The sequence below is a fragment of the Falco punctatus genome (genome assembly GCF_963210335.1).
Source record: "Falco punctatus genome assembly, chromosome: 7".
In the NCBI taxonomy this organism is placed as follows: domain Eukaryota; kingdom Metazoa; phylum Chordata; class Aves; order Falconiformes; family Falconidae; genus Falco; species Falco punctatus.
In genome coordinates, this window is record NC_137587.1 from 40368095 (window position 1) to 40386304 (window position 18210).

At 55.9% G+C, this 18210-nt stretch overlaps 1 protein-coding gene across 2 annotated transcripts; it reads left to right on the forward strand.

Annotated features, from left to right (window-relative positions):
* Positions 1-21: 21 nt before the first annotated feature.
* Positions 22-13995, forward strand: LOC308066695 (inositol 1,4,5-trisphosphate receptor-interacting protein-like 1). Of its 2 annotated transcripts, XR_013929265.1 has the most exons (3): positions 22-2544; positions 3524-8437; positions 9366-13995. XR_013929265.1 is itself a non-coding variant. In XM_080394290.1 (2 exons), the coding sequence occupies exon 2, from the start codon at positions 10360-10362 to the stop codon at positions 11356-11358; it is 999 nt and encodes a 332-aa protein (XP_080250416.1). In that variant the 5' UTR covers positions 3444-8437; positions 9366-10359; the 3' UTR covers positions 11359-13995. The 2 variants fall into 2 exon arrangements, 1 of the variants encoding a protein (XP_080250416.1); XM_080394290.1 differs by lacking the exon at positions 22-2544 and having other exon boundaries at positions 3444-8437.
* The last annotated feature ends 4215 nt before the right edge of the window (positions 13996-18210 follow it).

Consider the following 18210-nt stretch of genomic DNA (forward strand, 5'->3'; position numbering starts at 1 on the left):
CGCTATGCCTACGTTGCTGGGTTCGGACAAAATGGAAAAATGCCTTTTATTGTTTATATAAATTGTATATATATATCTTAGATAGTACATGTGTCAGACCCTGACGGGCTTTCTGTGTCCTTCTTGTTTGCTATTTGCTGTTGCTGTAGGTGCCCGTATGCTACGGTTCTAAGTTCCGGTTCTTCACATCCTGTCTACATACCTGACAATTTGGGTCTGTCTTAAAGGTACACGGCTAAGTCTTTAAAGCAACTAACTCGTCTGCAGACCCACTACAGACCCCAGCAATCTTCATACAGGGCAGCGTGCTACAGCACAATTTTGTCATTCTGTCTACCTCCAGCATATGGTGTTAGTGGGCACATGGCAGGTGATACTCCCTTTTTATCTTAGTGGTTTTCAAATAAGGAAAGAAAAAAAGAATTAAAAGCAACAGAAAACCACCCTTGGGCTGCATGCGGGAGGGCCAGGCCAGAAGGCAGCAGGTCCTGGGAGAGCCGGGCGGTGCTGGCTGTGCCCACAGCCACTTTGGATCATGGGAAGCATTAGGAAACTTTCACAACTGGCCCAGACCAACCCAGGAGAGAGGCCAGGAGGCAAAGCATGGACTTACAAGGGTAATTCTTTACTCGTGCGCATGAGGTGTCCCATTCAAACCGGGGCACCCCGAACACGGCTTTACACGAGGTTCTCAGACCTCAACATGATTTGACCAATCCCTCTTTAACTCAGAGATACTATTATTTTGCAAAGCAGCTGCAATTCTATGGCATCACGTGGCATCACGTCCCACCTGCCGCGTTCTTGGTGTAAACGACCCTGGAGCTGGTCTCGCTACAGTTACTTATCGGTGCTGCCAGGCAACGGGGGGGTTTCACAGAGGTGTTAGAGGGGCTCGGAGGCAGACATGGTAGTCTGCGATTGGGGCATTCAGAGCACGTGAGTAAGGGACAGGATCCAGGAGAAGTCCAGGAGGCAAAGTTGAGCCACCCACCCAGCCACCTGCATCAGAACCAGTGCCACCAGGAAAGCGCCTAAGTATTAGCAGCTGGATTGTCTGTCCTGAGAGGCACCGAAGCACCTGTCTGCTGCCCAGACAGTTTCTCTAGAGAAGCTTGCTGCCCACCAGGAGTTCACAGTCGTGACGTCACCGAGAGGCTGCCAAGCCTGCTGAAGCCTACAGGTTATCGTCCACTCCTACTGTGCAATGTAAGGTCTAGTGATACTGTGACGAGGCAGCTGAGGACCATCAAATCAAACTGTAGCCCCGCGGAGCAATGCTAAAAGAATCAGGAGCGCAGGTGGTGTTCTCCTCCATCCTCCCAGGCAGAGGAGGGGCTTCAGCAAGGAGGAGACATGCTGAATAGAAGAGTGCCTGGCTGCGTAGCTGGGGCTCAAGGTTTTGGCTTCCATCATCGTGGATCTACCCTTGAGAAGCTGCGTCTCTTGGGAGCTGGGGACATTCACCTGACCTCATACCGCAGGGCAGGAGAGGGCAGAATGCGGGACACCGAAACGGAAGGGAAATGCCTGCACAGCGGCCCTCTGACGAGAGCGGCAGCATCCTCCTCTCAGTGGTCTATCCCAGCGCAGCGGCCGCTGAAGACCACAGTGGCTGCAAAGATGATAGTCACCCTGCTTCCCCTTCACACTTTCACGGCCACGGTGGCAATGCCACACAGGCTCAGAAACTCCCTGGCAGCTGCGGCTGGGCAGGGACCAAGCAGGAGGCACCGCTGATGTGCCTCCACGTGTTCACTGGGGGCCGGCTGGAGAATCTGCCCGTGCCAGACACTCCCCAGGGAGCTGGTACCGCAGAAGTGAACATGCTGGACATGGAGAAGACGGTGCTCTCTCGGCAGCGGGAGTTGCCTGCTGGGAAACGTCCACCCGCACCCCGTCATGCCCCTTGGGAAACATCTCTTTGGAAGCACTGTCCTCTCGCAGTGGCACAGCAGCACAGAGATCCTGCCGTGGAGAGGCCCCGTCCCGCCACCAGGATATCGGGAGATATACCACCCCGCACCCGCTGCTGTCCCAAAGGCACCAAGAGCACACCCTCGACCACAAGCACAGTGGTCAGCACCAAGGGAGCCGCCTGGGTCAAAAGCTGTGAGCGTCTGACAAGCCTTTGACGCCCTTTCCCACAGCATTCTGCTGAGAAACGAGCTGCTTATGGCTTGGACGGCTGCACTCTTTGCGGGGCCAAAAGCTGGCTGGATGGCCAGGCCTAAGGAGTGGTAGTGAAAGGAGTTAAATCCAGCTGGTGGCCAGCCACAAGCGGTGTTCCCCAGGGCTCAGTCCCAGGGCCAGTTCTGTTTAATCTCTCTCTCGACGATCTGGACGAGGGCCTTGAGTGCTCCCTCAGTAAGTCTGCAGGCGACACCAAGCTGGGCAGGAGCGTTCATCTGCCTGAAGACAGAAAGGCTCTGCAGGGGGGTGTGGACAGGCTGGGTTGATGTCCAAAGCCAATTCCATGAGGTTCAACAAGGCTCAGTGCCAGGCCCTGCACTCGGGCCACAGCAACCCCACGCCACCCTACAGGCCTGGGGCAGAGCGGCTGGGAAGCTGCCTGGAGGAAAAGGAGCTGGGGGTGTTGGTCAGCGGCCGGCTGCATATGAGCCAGCAGTGTGGCCAGGTGGCCAGGAAGGCCAAGAGCGCCCTGGCCTGTGTCAGAAATAGTGCGGCCAGCAGGGCTAGGGAATGATGGTCCCCCTGTGCTCGGCACTGCTGAGGCCGCACCTCGAGCAGCGCGGTCAGTTTTGGGCCCCTCACTACAAGAAAAATACTGAGGTGCTGGAGCACGTCCAAAGATGACCAGCGAAGCCGGTGAAGGTTCTGGAGCACAAGTCTGACGAGGAGCGGCCGAGGGAACTGGGGTGTTGAGCCTGGAGAAAAGGAGGCTGAGGGGAGACCTTAGCGCTCTCTGCAGCTGCCTGAGAGGAGGTTGTGGCCAGGTGCATGTCGGTCTCTTGTCCCACGTAACAAGCGCTAGGACAAGAGGAAAAGGCCCCAGGTTGCACCAGGGGACGTTTAGATTGATACCGGGAAAGATTTCTTCACCAAAAGGGTTGTCAAGCACTGGAGGAGGCTGCCCAGGGAAGTGGTGGAGGCACCATCCCTGGAGGTAGTTAAAAGACGCGCAGACGTGGCGCACCGCAGCATGGGTTATTGGTGGACTTGGCAGTGCTGGGTTTGCGGTTGGACTCGGTGATCTTAAAGGCCTTCTCCAACCTAAACGACTCTCTGATTCCATATGACAATACGTCCAAAATAGAGCAGCGTGCGTATCACATGGCAAGCGGCTGTGAAGGAAATTAACTCTAGCCCAGCCTCAAGGAGTACACCAGGGCAGCTGTGAGCCGCTGAGGCGGGCTGGGGCCAAAGGCCGGGCTGGCCGGTGGGCGTGCCTGTGATGAGCTCTGGTGATGTCAGATGTCACATTGGGGACAGTTACCAGGGGCGCCAGCAGGCCTGGGATGTCAGATGTCACAATGGGGACAGTTACCAGGGGCGCCAGCAGGCCTGGGCCAGCCGTGAGTGCACACGTGGCGGGAGGCTGGGCTGGACGAGGGCTGGGGGAGAAAGGCTGGCCCCCGCGCGTGGGCTCTCACCCTGCCTTCTCATTTCAGCCTTGAATGCTTTGTCTGTCTCGGGAGTCCATGTTATGTTGATTCGGGTTGTGCTCAGCGGATCAGATAAAGGCTTTGCAGGTAGTCCATACTGATACCTCCATAGACGACACGAACCTGTCGTTCCTGGAAAGGTTCGTAGATCTCTCACCGTTTCCAGTCTGGGTGTCTGGCAGACAGCTTCCTTCCTTGTTCTTCCCAGGGAACGTTGCCCAGCGGAGACTTCGTATCCCAGGTATGCCGCTTTTTCTTGCACCAGCTGTGCTTTCTGTTGGGAGACTCTGTAGCCACTTAAACCCAAGAAGTTTACAAGAGAGATCGTCCGTTGTACACATTCTTCTTCTGTTTCGGTCGCTATTAAGAAGTCATCTCCATATTGTAGAAGAACGCCATCTCCCAGTGGCTGTTGCCATTGTTCCAATTCTTTGGCTAGTTGGTTACCAAGCAAAGTGGGGCTATTTTTAAATCCCTGTGGTAAACCCGTCCAGCTTAGCTGCATCTTTCTCCCTCTATTGAGAGACTCCCATTCAAAAGCAAAAAGCTTTTGACTTTCCTGAGCTCGGGGTAGACAGAAAAAGGCATCTTTTAAGTCTAACACTGTAACCCAAATCAAGTTATCCTCAACTTTGTTAAAAGCGTATATGGGTTTGCTGCTACGGGGTGCAAAGTTTTAGTTATTTCACCCTGCATCGAGGGCCCAGCTGCTGGCGGGAGCGCCTTGGGCAGGGCTTGGGGACGCCCGGGTGCTGGGGCTGGGCGCAGGCCTTACTGCCTCCCAGCTGGCTCACCCCCTCTCCTGCCTGCCCCCAGCTCCCTGCGGCTCCCACAGCCAGCTCCCTCCTGCCCAGCCCCACTGAAGCCCTTCTCTCTCTCCTCCTGCAGGCCATGGCTGCAACATTCTTCTATTGGTTGGTAGTAAGCCTCATCCAGCAACAACAGATGGTTGGTGATGAGCTGGATGATGCCATGCATGAGCGCATGCAGCAGCGTGCCCAGCAGCTGAACCAGGAGATGTCTCGGCTGCTGCAGGAGCTGGAGCAGAAGAGCGGCTTTACCTGGGGAGCCCTGCTCTCGGCTGCCCAGCAGCACTGGTGGTTATGGGCCATTGCTGCACCCTTGGTCCTGTGCTTTATGCTGTGGTGCTGTCCCAGCAAAGGCAGCCATCAGCCAGAGAGCAGCAGCAAGGAGGGCAGCTCCCAAAACAAGGCGCGTAAGGAGGACCAAGAAGAGGAACCCAGTGTTGCGCTGGATGTGGCAAGAGTTTTGACCAATTGCCCCCCGGATCTGTCAGAACTGTCTGTGATGCTGCAGCAGCTGTTGAATAAGTTGCTCTGTGTCTGCCAAGAACTCTCCAGGACCGGTTTCGTGCCACGACTGAAGCCAGCCATCAGTGTGGGCATTGCCTTACAAGGCTGGATTCCCCACAACACTTACGCTGTCTACCGCTTGCTCGTGCCCCTGGAGCCCCCCCAAGGACATGCCTTCCACATGGAGTGGGGCACCACAGAGGGGGAGCCGCTGAGGAACCCCATGCTCCGCGTAGAGCTGAAGTGCACATGCGGGCAGGAACAGCTGATGGAGGGCCCGCTGTGCTTCATCCACCAACGCAAGGATGAGCTGATGCAAAATCAGGGTGACAGCCTCCTAGGCACCCTCTGCACTGGCCCCTACCTGGACATGGAGGAAACCACCCGCTGGTTCCAGATATTGCTAAAAGCAGCCTGGCAGCGTTTGCCTAAGCCGGAACACTGCAGTCTGACAGTGCTGCCCTCCAGGTGCTCCTGCAAGGTCCGGCTGATGTACGGTTCCAAAGCTGCCCTCCTGACTGAGATGATGTTTGGGTTGCAGCAGGATGAAACGGACATCTTCCTGATCATCAAGTAGGCAGAGGCCACTGTTGCCAGCAGCAGGACGCAGCCAGAGAGCTGTGCTATGGAAGAGGTTCAGTTCTTCATGCACGGGGCCAGTCCTCAAGACACTCCCCGGAGAGCTGGTGCTGCACAGCGGAGCGCATCGGACACGCACAACACACTGCTCTGTTTGCAACGGCAATTGCTGCCGCACCTTTCCTCCACAGCAAAAGCGCACTGTGGGGCGCGGGGCCCGATGCAGCGGAAGGGCCCGATGCAAGGAGCCTTGGTGAGGAGCTGGATGAGGCCACGCGAGAGTGCATGCAGCAGCACTTTTCATGAAGTTAAGCACGAAGAAACACCGTTGCGGTGGAACTTAGGTGGTGACGCAAGTGGAGGCAGACTGAAAAACACTATGCCTACGTGGCTGGGTTCGGACAAAATGGAAAAATGCCTTTTATTGTTTATATAAATTGTATATATATATCTTAGATAGTACATGTGTCAGACCCTGACGGGCTTTCTGTGTCCTTCTTGTTTGCTATTTGCTGTTGCTGTAGGTGCCCGTATGCTACGGTTCTAAGTTCCGGTTCTTCACATCCTGTCTACATACCTGACAATTTGGGGCTGTCTTAAAGGTACACGGCTAAGTCTTTAAAGCAACTAACTCGTCTGCAGAACCACTACAGACCCCAGCAATCTTCATACAAGGCAGCGTGCTACAGCACAATTTTGTCATTCTGTCTACCTCCAGCATATGGTGTTAGTGGGCACATGGCAGGAGATACTCCCTTTTTATCTTAGTGGTTTTCAAATAAGAAAAGAAAAAAAGAATTAAAAGCAACAGAAAACCACCCTTGGGCTGCATGCGGGAGGGCCAGGCCAGAAGGCAGCAGGTCCTGGGAGAGCCGGGCGGTGCTGGCTGTGCCCACAGCCACTTTGGATCATGGGAAGCATTAGGAAACTTTCACAACTGGCCCAGACCAACCCAGGAGAGAGGCCAGGAGGCAAAGCATGGACTTACAAGGGTAATTCTTTACTCGTGCGCATGAGGTGTCCCATTCAAACCGGGGCACCCCGAACACGGCTTTACACGAGGTTCTCAGACCTCAACATGATTTGACCAATCCCTCTTTAACTCAGAGATACTATTATTTTGCAAAGCAGCTGCAATTCTATGGCATCACGTGGCATCACGTCCCACCTGCCGCGTTCTTGGTGTAAACGACCCTGGAGCTGGTCTCGCTACAGTTACTTATCGGTGCTGCCAGGCAACGGGGGGGTTTCACAGAGGTGTTAGAGGGGCTCGGAGGCAGACATGGTAGTCTGCGATTGGGGCATTCAGAGCACGTGAGTAAGGGACAGGATCCAGGAGAAGTCCAGGAGGCAAAGTTGAGCCACCCACCCAGCCACCTGCATCAGAACCAGTGCCACCAGGAAAGCGCCTAAGTATTAGCAGCTGGATTGTCTGTCCTGAGAGGCACCGAAGCACCTGTCTGCTGCCCAGACAGTTTCTCTAGAGAAGCTTGCTGCCCACCAGGAGTTCACAGTCGTGACGTCACCGAGAGGCTGCCAAGCCTGCTGAAGCCTACAGGTTATCGTCCACTCCTACTGTGCAATGTAAGGTCTAGTGATACTGTGACGAGGCAGCTGAGGACCATCAAATCAAACTGTAGCCCCGCGGAGCAATGCTAAAAGAATCAGGAGCGCAGGTGGTGTTCTCCTCCATCCTCCCAGGCAGAGGAGGGGCTTCAGCAAGGAGGAGACATGCTGAATAGAAGAGTGCCTGGCTGCGTAGCTGGGGCTCAAGGTTTTGGCTTCCATCATCGTGGATCTACCCTTGAGAAGCTGCGTCTCTTGGGAGCTGGGGACATTCACCTGACCTCATACCGCAGGGCAGGAGAGGGCAGAATGCGGGACACCGAAACGGAAGGGAAATGCCTGCACAGCGGCCCTCTGACGAGAGCGGCAGCATCCTCCTCTCAGTGGTCTATCCCAGCGCAGCGGCCGCTGAAGACCACAGTGGCTGCAAAGATGATAGTCACCCTGCTTCCCCTTCACACTTTCACGGCCACGGTGGCAATGCCACACAGGCTCAGAAACTCCCTGGCAGCTGCGGCTGGGCAGGGACCAAGCGGGAGGCACCGCTGATGTGCCTCCACGTGTTCACTGGGGGCCGGCTGGAGAATCTGCCCGTGCCAGACACTCCCCAGGGAGCTGGTACCGCAGAAGTGAACATGCTGGACATGGAGAAGACGGTGCTCTCTCGGCAGCGGGAGTTGCCTGCTGGGAAACGTCCACCCGCACCCCGTCATGCCCCTTGGGAAACATCTCTTTGGAAGCACTGTCCTCTCGCAGTGGCACAGCAGCACAGAGATCCTGCCGTGGAGAGGCCCCGTCCCGCCACCAGGATATCGGGAGATATACCACCCCGCACCCGCTGCTGTCCCAAAGGCACCAAGAGCACACCCTCGACCACAAGCACAGTGGTCAGCACCAAGGGAGCCGCCTGGGTCAAAAGCTGTGAGCGTCTGACAAGCCTTTGACGCCCTTTCCCACAGCATTCTGCTGAGAAACGAGCTGCTTATGGCTTGGACGGCTGCACTCTTTGCGGGGCCAAAAGCTGGCTGGATGGCCAGGCCTAAGGAGTGGTAGTGAAAGGAGTTAAATCCAGCTGGTGGCCAGCCACAAGCGGTGTTCCCCAGGGCTCAGTCCCAGGGCCAGTTCTGTTTAATCTCTCTCTCGACGATCTGGACGAGGGCCTTGAGTGCTCCCTCAGTAAGTCTGCAGGCGACACCAAGCTGGGCAGGAGCGTTCATCTGCCTGAAGACAGAAAGGCTCTGCAGGGGGGTGTGGACAGGCTGGGTTGATGTCCAAAGCCAATTCCATGAGGTTCAACAAGGCTCAGTGCCAGGCCCTGCACTCGGGCCACAGCAACCCCACGCCACCCTACAGGCCTGGGGCAGAGCGGCTGGGAAGCTGCCTGGAGGAAAAGGAGCTGGGGGTGTTGGTCAGCGGCCGGCTGCATATGAGCCAGCAGTGTGGCCAGGTGGCCAGGAAGGCCAAGAGCGCCCTGGCCTGTGTCAGAAATAGTGCGGCCAGCAGGGCTAGGGAATGATGGTCCCCCTGTGCTCGGCACTGCTGAGGCCGCACCTCGAGCAGCGCGGTCAGTTTTGGGCCCCTCACTACAAGAAAAATACTGAGGTGCTGGAGCACGTCCAAAGATGACCAGCGAAGCCGGTGAAGGTTCTGGAGCACAAGTCTGACGAGGAGCGGCCGAGGGAACTGGGGTGTTGAGCCTGGAGAAAAGGAGGCTGAGGGGAGACCTTAGCGCTCTCTGCAGCTGCCTGAGAGGAGGTTGTGGCCAGGTGCATGTCGGTCTCTTGTCCCACGTAACAAGCGCTAGGACAAGAGGAAAAGGCCCCAGGTTGCACCAGGGGACGTTTAGATTGATACCGGGAAAGATTTCTTCACCAAAAGGGTTGTCAAGCACTGGAGGAGGCTGCCCAGGGAAGTGGTGGAGGCACCATCCCTGGAGGTAGTTAAAAGACGCGCAGACGTGGCGCACCGCAGCATGGGTTATTGGTGGACTTGGCAGTGCTGGGTTTGCGGTTGGACTCGGTGATCTTAAAGGCCTTCTCCAACCTAAACGACTCTCTGATTCCATATGACAATACGTCCAAAATAGAGCAGCGTGCGTATCACATGGCAAGCGGCTGTGAAGGAAATTAACTCTAGCCCAGCCTCAAGGAGTACACCAGGGCAGCTGTGAGCCGCTGAGGCGGGCTGGGGCCAAAGGCCGGGCTGGCCGGTGGGCGTGCCTGTGATGCGCTCTGGTGATGTCAGATGTCACAATGGGGACAGTTACCAGGGGCGCCAGCAGGCCTGGGCCAGCCGTGAGTGCACACGTGGCGGGAGGCTGGGCTGGACGAGGGCTGGGGGAGAAAGGCTGGCCCCCGCGCGTGGGCTCTCACCCTGCCTTCTCATTTCAGCCTTGAATGCTTTGTCTGTCTCGGGAGTCCATGTTATGTTGATTCGGGTTGTGCTCAGCGGATCAGATAAAGGCTTTGCAGGTAGTCCATACTGATACCTCCATAGACGACACGAACCTGTCGTTCCTGGAAAGGTTCGTAGATCTCTCACCGTTTCCAGTCTGGGTGTCTGGCAGACAGCTTCCTTCCTTGTTCTTCCCAGGGAACGTTGCCCAGCGGAGACTTCGTATCCCAGGTATGCCGCTTTTTCTTGCACCAGCTGTGCTTTCTGTTGGGAGACTCTGTAGCCACTTAAACCCAAGAAGTTTACAAGAGAGATCGTCCGTTGTACACATTCTTCTTCTGTTTCGGTCGCTATTAAGAAGTCATCTCCATATTGTAGAAGAACGCCATCTCCCAGTGGCTGTTGCCATTGTTCCAATTCTTTGGCTAGTTGGTTACCAAGCAAAGTGGGGCTATTTTTAAATCCCTGTGGTAAACCCGTCCAGCTTAGCTGCATCTTTCTCCCTCTATTGAGAGACTCCCATTCAAAAGCAAAAAGCTTTTGACTTTCCTGAGCTCGGGGTAGACAGAAAAAGGCATCTTTTAAGTCTAACACTGTAACCCAAATCAAGTTATCCTCAACTTTGTTAAAAGCGTATATGGGTTTGCTGCTACGGGGTGCAAAGTTTTAGTTATTTCACCCTGCATCGAGGGCCCAGCTGCTGGCGGGAGCGCCTTGGGCAGGGCTTGGGGACGCCCGGGTGCTGGGGCTGGGCGCAGGCCTTACTGCCTCCCAGCTGGCTCACCCCCTCTCCTGCCTGCCCCCAGCTCCCTGCGGCTCCCACAGCCAGCTCCCTCCTGCCCAGCCCCACTGAAGCCCTTCTCTCTCTCCTCCTGCAGGCCATGGCTGCAACATTCTTCTATTGGTTGGTAGTAAGCCTCATCCAGCAACAACAGATGGTTGGTGATGAGCTGGATGATGCCATGCATGAGCGCATGCAGCAGCGTGCCCAGCAGCTGAACCAGGAGATGTCTCGGCTGCTGCAGGAGCTGGAGCAGAAGAGCGGCTTTACCTGGGGAGCCCTGCTCTCGGCTGCCCAGCAGCACTGGTGGTTATGGGCCATTGCTGCACCCTTGGTCCTGTGCTTTATGCTGTGGTGCTGTCCCAGCAAAGGCAGCCATCAGCCAGAGAGCAGCAGCAAGGAGGGCAGCTCCCAAAACAAGGCGCGTAAGGAGGACCAAGAAGAGGAACCCAGTGTTGCGCTGGATGTGGCAAGAGTTTTGACCAATTGCCCCCCGGATCTGTCAGAACTGTCTGTGATGCTGCAGCAGCTGTTGAATAAGTTGCTCTGTGTCTGCCAAGAACTCTCCAGGACCGGTTTCGTGCCACGACTGAAGCCAGCCATCAGTGTGGGCATTGCCTTACAAGGCTGGATTCCCCACAACACTTACGCTGTCTACCGCTTGCTCGTGCCCCTGGAGCCCCCCCAAGGACATGCCTTCCACATGGAGTGGGGCACCACAGAGGGGGAGCCGCTGAGGAACCCCATGCTCCGCGTAGAGCTGAAGTGCACATGCGGGCAGGAACAGCTGATGGAGGGCCCGCTGTGCTTCATCCACCAACGCAAGGATGAGCTGATGCAAAATCAGGGTGACAGCCTCCTAGGCACCCTCTGCACTGGCCCCTACCTGGACATGGAGGAAACCACCCGCTGGTTCCAGATATTGCTAAAAGCAGCCTGGCAGCGTTTGCCTAAGCCGGAACACTGCAGTCTGACAGTGCTGCCCTCCAGGTGCTCCTGCAAGGTCCGGCTGATGTACGGTTCCAAAGCTGCCCTCCTGACTGAGATGATGTTTGGGTTGCAGCAGGATGAAACGGACATCTTCCTGATCATCAAGTAGGCAGAGGCCACTGTTGCCAGCAGCAGGACGCAGCCAGAGAGCTGTGCTATGGAAGAGGTTCAGTTCTTCATGCACGGGGCCAGTCCTCAAGACACTCCCCGGAGAGCTGGTGCTGCACAGCGGAGCGCATCGGACACGCACAACACACTGCTCTGTTTGCAACGGCAATTGCTGCCGCACCTTTCCTCCACAGCAAAAGCGCACTGTGGGGCGCGGGGCCCGATGCAGCGGAAGGGCCCGATGCAAGGAGCCTTGGTGAGGAGCTGGATGAGGCCACGCGAGAGTGCATGCAGCAGCACTTTTCATGAAGTTAAGCACGAAGAAACACCGTTGCGGTGGAACTTAGGTGGTGACGCAAGTGGAGGCAGACTGAAAAACACTATGCCTACGTGGCTGGGTTCGGACAAAATGGAAAAATGCCTTTTATTGTTTATATAAATTGTATATATATATCTTAGATAGTACATGTGTCAGACCCTGACGGGCTTTCTGTGTCCTTCTTGTTTGCTATTTGCTGTTGCTGTAGGTGCCCGTATGCTACGGTTCTAAGTTCCGGTTCTTCACATCCTGTCTACATACCTGACAATTTGGGGCTGTCTTAAAGGTACACGGCTAAGTCTTTAAAGCAACTAACTCGTCTGCAGAACCACTACAGACCCCAGCAATCTTCATACAAGGCAGCGTGCTACAGCACAATTTTGTCATTCTGTCTACCTCCAGCATATGGTGTTAGTGGGCACATGGCAGGAGATACTCCCTTTTTATCTTAGTGGTTTTCAAATAAGAAAAGAAAAAAAGAATTAAAAGCAACAGAAAACCACCCTTGGGCTGCATGCGGGAGGGCCAGGCCAGAAGGCAGCAGGTCCTGGGAGAGCCGGGCGGTGCTGGCTGTGCCCACAGCCACTTTGGATCATGGGAAGCATTAGGAAACTTTCACAACTGGCCCAGACCAACCCAGGAGAGAGGCCAGGAGGCAAAGCATGGACTTACAAGGGTAATTCTTTACTCGTGCGCATGAGGTGTCCCATTCAAACCGGGGCACCCCGAACACGGCTTTACACGAGGTTCTCAGACCTCAACATGATTTGACCAATCCCTCTTTAACTCAGAGATACTATTATTTTGCAAAGCAGCTGCAATTCTATGGCATCACGTGGCATCACGTCCCACCTGCCGCGTTCTTGGTGTAAACGACCCTGGAGCTGGTCTCGCTACAGTTACTTATCGGTGCTGCCAGGCAACGGGGGGGTTTCACAGAGGTGTTAGAGGGGCTCGGAGGCAGACATGGTAGTCTGCGATTGGGGCATTCAGAGCACGTGAGTAAGGGACAGGATCCAGGAGAAGTCCAGGAGGCAAAGTTGAGCCACCCACCCAGCCACCTGCATCAGAACCAGTGCCACCAGGAAAGCGCCTAAGTATTAGCAGCTGGATTGTCTGTCCTGAGAGGCACCGAAGCACCTGTCTGCTGCCCAGACAGTTTCTCTAGAGAAGCTTGCTGCCCACCAGGAGTTCACAGTCGTGACGTCACCGAGAGGCTGCCAAGCCTGCTGAAGCCTACAGGTTATCGTCCACTCCTACTGTGCAATGTAAGGTCTAGTGATACTGTGACGAGGCAGCTGAGGACCATCAAATCAAACTGTAGCCCCGCGGAGCAATGCTAAAAGAATCAGGAGCGCAGGTGGTGTTCTCCTCCATCCTCCCAGGCAGAGGAGGGGCTTCAGCAAGGAGGAGACATGCTGAATAGAAGAGTGCCTGGCTGCGTAGCTGGGGCTCAAGGTTTTGGCTTCCATCATCGTGGATCTACCCTTGAGAAGCTGCGTCTCTTGGGAGCTGGGGACATTCACCTGACCTCATACCGCAGGGCAGGAGAGGGCAGAATGCGGGACACCGAAACGGAAGGGAAATGCCTGCACAGCGGCCCTCTGACGAGAGCGGCAGCATCCTCCTCTCAGTGGTCTATCCCAGCGCAGCGGCCGCTGAAGACCACAGTGGCTGCAAAGATGATAGTCACCCTGCTTCCCCTTCACACTTTCACGGCCACGGTGGCAATGCCACACAGGCTCAGAAACTCCCTGGCAGCTGCGGCTGGGCAGGGACCAAGCGGGAGGCACCGCTGATGTGCCTCCACGTGTTCACTGGGGGCCGGCTGGAGAATCTGCCCGTGCCAGACACTCCCCAGGGAGCTGGTACCGCAGAAGTGAACATGCTGGACATGGAGAAGACGGTGCTCTCTCGGCAGCGGGAGTTGCCTGCTGGGAAACGTCCACCCGCACCCCGTCATGCCCCTTGGGAAACATCTCTTTGGAAGCACTGTCCTCTCGCAGTGGCACAGCAGCACAGAGATCCTGCCGTGGAGAGGCCCCGTCCCGCCACCAGGATATCGGGAGATATACCACCCCGCACCCGCTGCTGTCCCAAAGGCACCAAGAGCACACCCTCGACCACAAGCACAGTGGTCAGCACCAAGGGAGCCGCCTGGGTCAAAAGCTGTGAGCGTCTGACAAGCCTTTGACGCCCTTTCCCACAGCATTCTGCTGAGAAACGAGCTGCTTATGGCTTGGACGGCTGCACTCTTTGCGGGGCCAAAAGCTGGCTGGATGGCCAGGCCTAAGGAGTGGTAGTGAAAGGAGTTAAATCCAGCTGGTGGCCAGCCACAAGCGGTGTTCCCCAGGGCTCAGTCCCAGGGCCAGTTCTGTTTAATCTCTCTCTCGACGATCTGGACGAGGGCCTTGAGTGCTCCCTCAGTAAGTCTGCAGGCGACACCAAGCTGGGCAGGAGCGTTCATCTGCCTGAAGACAGAAAGGCTCTGCAGGGGGGTGTGGACAGGCTGGGTTGATGTCCAAAGCCAATTCCATGAGGTTCAACAAGGCTCAGTGCCAGGCCCTGCACTCGGGCCACAGCAACCCCACGCCACCCTACAGGCCTGGGGCAGAGCGGCTGGGAAGCTGCCTGGAGGAAAAGGAGCTGGGGGTGTTGGTCAGCGGCCGGCTGCATATGAGCCAGCAGTGTGGCCAGGTGGCCAGGAAGGCCAAGAGCGCCCTGGCCTGTGTCAGAAATAGTGCGGCCAGCAGGGCTAGGGAATGATGGTCCCCCTGTGCTCGGCACTGCTGAGGCCGCACCTCGAGCAGCGCGGTCAGTTTTGGGCCCCTCACTACAAGAAAAATACTGAGGTGCTGGAGCACGTCCAAAGATGACCAGCGAAGCCGGTGAAGGTTCTGGAGCACAAGTCTGACGAGGAGCGGCCGAGGGAACTGGGGTGTTGAGCCTGGAGAAAAGGAGGCTGAGGGGAGACCTTAGCGCTCTCTGCAGCTGCCTGAGAGGAGGTTGTGGCCAGGTGCATGTCGGTCTCTTGTCCCACGTAACAAGCGCTAGGACAAGAGGAAAAGGCCCCAGGTTGCACCAGGGGACGTTTAGATTGATACCGGGAAAGATTTCTTCACCAAAAGGGTTGTCAAGCACTGGAGGAGGCTGCCCAGGGAAGTGGTGGAGGCACCATCCCTGGAGGTAGTTAAAAGACGCGCAGACGTGGCGCACCGCAGCATGGGTTATTGGTGGACTTGGCAGTGCTGGGTTTGCGGTTGGACTCGGTGATCTTAAAGGCCTTCTCCAACCTAAACGACTCTCTGATTCCATATGACAATACGTCCAAAATAGAGCAGCGTGCGTATCACATGGCAAGCGGCTGTGAAGGAAATTAACTCTAGCCCAGCCTCAAGGAGTACACCAGGGCAGCTGTGAGCCGCTGAGGCGGGCTGGGGCCAAAGGCCGGGCTGGCCGGTGGGCGTGCCTGTGATGCGCTCTGGTGATGTCAGATGTCACAATGGGGACAGTTACCAGGGGCGCCAGCAGGCCTGGGCCAGCCGTGAGTGCACACGTGGCGGGAGGCTGGGCTGGACGAGGGCTGGGGGAGAAAGGCTGGCCCCCGCGCGTGGGCTCTCACCCTGCCTTCTCATTTCAGCCTTGAATGCTTTGTCTGTCTCGGGAGTCCATGTTATGTTGATTCGGGTTGTGCTCAGCGGATCAGATAAAGGCTTTGCAGGTAGTCCATACTGATACCTCCATAGACGACACGAACCTGTCGTTCCTGGAAAGGTTCGTAGATCTCTCACCGTTTCCAGTCTGGGTGTCTGGCAGACAGCTTCCTTCCTTGTTCTTCCCAGGGAACGTTGCCCAGCGGAGACTTCGTATCCCAGGTATGCCGCTTTTTCTTGCACCAGCTGTGCTTTCTGTTGGGAGACTCTGTAGCCACTTAAACCCAAGAAGTTTACAAGAGAGATCGTCCGTTGTACACATTCTTCTTCTGTTTCGGTCGCTATTAAGAAGTCATCTCCATATTGTAGAAGAACGCCATCTCCCAGTGGCTGTTGCCATTGTTCCAATTCTTTGGCTAGTTGGTTACCAAGCAAAGTGGGGCTATTTTTAAATCCCTGTGGTAAACCCGTCCAGCTTAGCTGCATCTTTCTCCCTCTATTGAGAGACTCCCATTCAAAAGCAAAAAGCTTTTGACTTTCCTGAGCTCGGGGTAGACAGAAAAAGGCATCTTTTAAGTCTAACACTGTAACCCAAATCAAGTTATCCTCAACTTTGTTAAAAGCGTATATGGGTTTGCTGCTACGGGGTGCAAAGTTTTAGTTATTTCACCCTGCATCGAGGGCCCAGCTGCTGGCGGGAGCGCCTTGGGCAGGGCTTGGGGACGCCCGGGTGCTGGGGCTGGGCGCAGGCCTTACTGCCTCCCAGCTGGCTCACCCCCTCTCCTGCCTGCCCCCAGCTCCCTGCGGCTCCCACAGCCAGCTCCCTCCTGCCCAGCCCCACTGAAGCCCTTCTCTCTCTCCTCCTGCAGGCCATGGCTGCAACATTCTTCTATTGGTTGGTAGTAAGCCTCATCCAGCAACAACAGATGGTTGGTGATGAGCTGGATGATGCCATGCATGAGCGCATGCAGCAGCGTGCCCAGCAGCTGAACCAGGAGATGTCTCGGCTGCTGCAGGAGCTGGAGCAGAAGAGCGGCTTTACCTGGGGAGCCCTGCTCTCGGCTGCCCAGCAGCACTGGTGGTTATGGGCCATTGCTGCACCCTTGGTCCTGTGCTTTATGCTGTGGTGCTGTCCCAGCAAAGGCAGCCATCAGCCAGAGAGCAGCAGCAAGGAGGGCAGCTCCCAAAACAAGGCGCGTAAGGAGGACCAAGAAGAGGAACCCAGTGTTGCGCTGGATGTGGCAAGAGTTTTGACCAATTGCCCCCCGGATCTGTCAGAACTGTCTGTGATGCTGCAGCAGCTGTTGAATAAGTTGCTCTGTGTCTGCCAAGAACTCTCCAGGACCGGTTTCGTGCCACGACTGAAGCCAGCCATCAGTGTGGGCATTGCCTTACAAGGCTGGATTCCCCACAACACTTACGCTGTCTACCGCTTGCTCGTGCCCCTGGAGCCCCCCCAAGGACATGCCTTCCACATGGAGTGGGGCACCACAGAGGGGGAGCCACTGAGGAACCCCATGCTCCGCGTAGAGCTGAAGTGCACATGCGGGCAGGAACAGCTGATGGAGGGCCCGCTGTGCTTCATCCACCAACGCAAGGATGAGCTGATGCAAAATCAGGGTGACAGCCTCCTAGGCACCCTCTGCACTGGGCCCTACCTGAACATGGAGAAAACCATCCGCTGGTTCCAGATATTGCTAAAAGCAGCCTGGCAGCGTTTGCCTAAGCCGGAACACTGCAGTCTGACAGTGCTACCCTCCAGGCGCTCCTGCAAGGTCCGGCTGGTGTCCGGTTCCAATGCTGCCCTCCTGACTGAGATGATGTTTGGGTTGCAGCAGGATGAAACGGACATCTTCCTGATCATCAAGTAGGCAGAGGCCACTGTTGCCAGCAGCAGGACGCAGCCAGAGAGCTGTGCTATGGAAGAGGTTCAGTTCTTCATGCACGGGGCCAGTCCTCAAGACACTCCCCGGAGAGCTGGTGCTGCACAGCGGAGCGCATCGGACACGCACAACACACTGCTCTGTTTGCAACAGCAATTGCTGCCGCACCTTTCCTCCACAGCAAAAGCGCACTGTGGGGCGCGGGGCCCGATGCAGCGGAAGGGCCCGATGCAAGGAGCCTTGGTGAGGAGCTGGATGAGGCCACGCGAGAGTGCATGCAGCAGCACTTTTCATGAAGTTAAGCACGAAGAAACACCGTTGCGGTGGAACTTAGGTGGTGACGCAAGTGGAGGCAGACTGAAAAACACTATGCCTACGTTGCTGGGTTCGGACAAAATGGAAAAATGCCTTTTATTGTTTATATAAATTGTATATATATATCTTAGATAGTACATGTGTCAGACCCTGACGGGCTTTCTGTGTCCTTCTTGTTTGCTATTTGCTGTTGCTGTAGGTGCCCGTATGCTACGGTTCTAAGTTCCGGTTCTTCACATCCTGTCTACATACCTGACAATTTGGGTCTGTCTTAAAGGTACACGGCTAAGTCTTTAAAGCAACTAACTCGTCTGCAGACCCACTACAGACCCCAGCAATCTTCATACAGGGCAGCGTGCTACAGCACAATTTTGTCATTCTGTCTACCTCCAGCATATGGTGTTAGTGGGCACATGGCAGGTGATACTCCCTTTTTATCTTAGTGGTTTTCAAATAAGGAAAGAAAAAAAGAATTAAAAGCAACAGAAAACCACCCTTGGGCTGCATGCGGGAGGGCCAGGCCAGAAGGCAGCAGGTCCTGGGAGAGCCGGGCGGTGCTGGCTGTGCCCACAGCCACTTTGGATCATGGGAAGCATTAGGAAACTTTCACAACTGGCCCAGACCAACCCAGGAGAGAGGCCAGGAGGCAAAGCATGGACTTACAAGGGTAATTCTTTACTTGT

Excerpts from the sequence above, each read along its gene's own strand:
- LOC308066695 (XM_080394290.1), top strand. The coding sequence starts at position 10,360 with ATGGCTGCAACATTCTTCTATTGGTTGGTAGTAAGCCTCATCCAGCAA.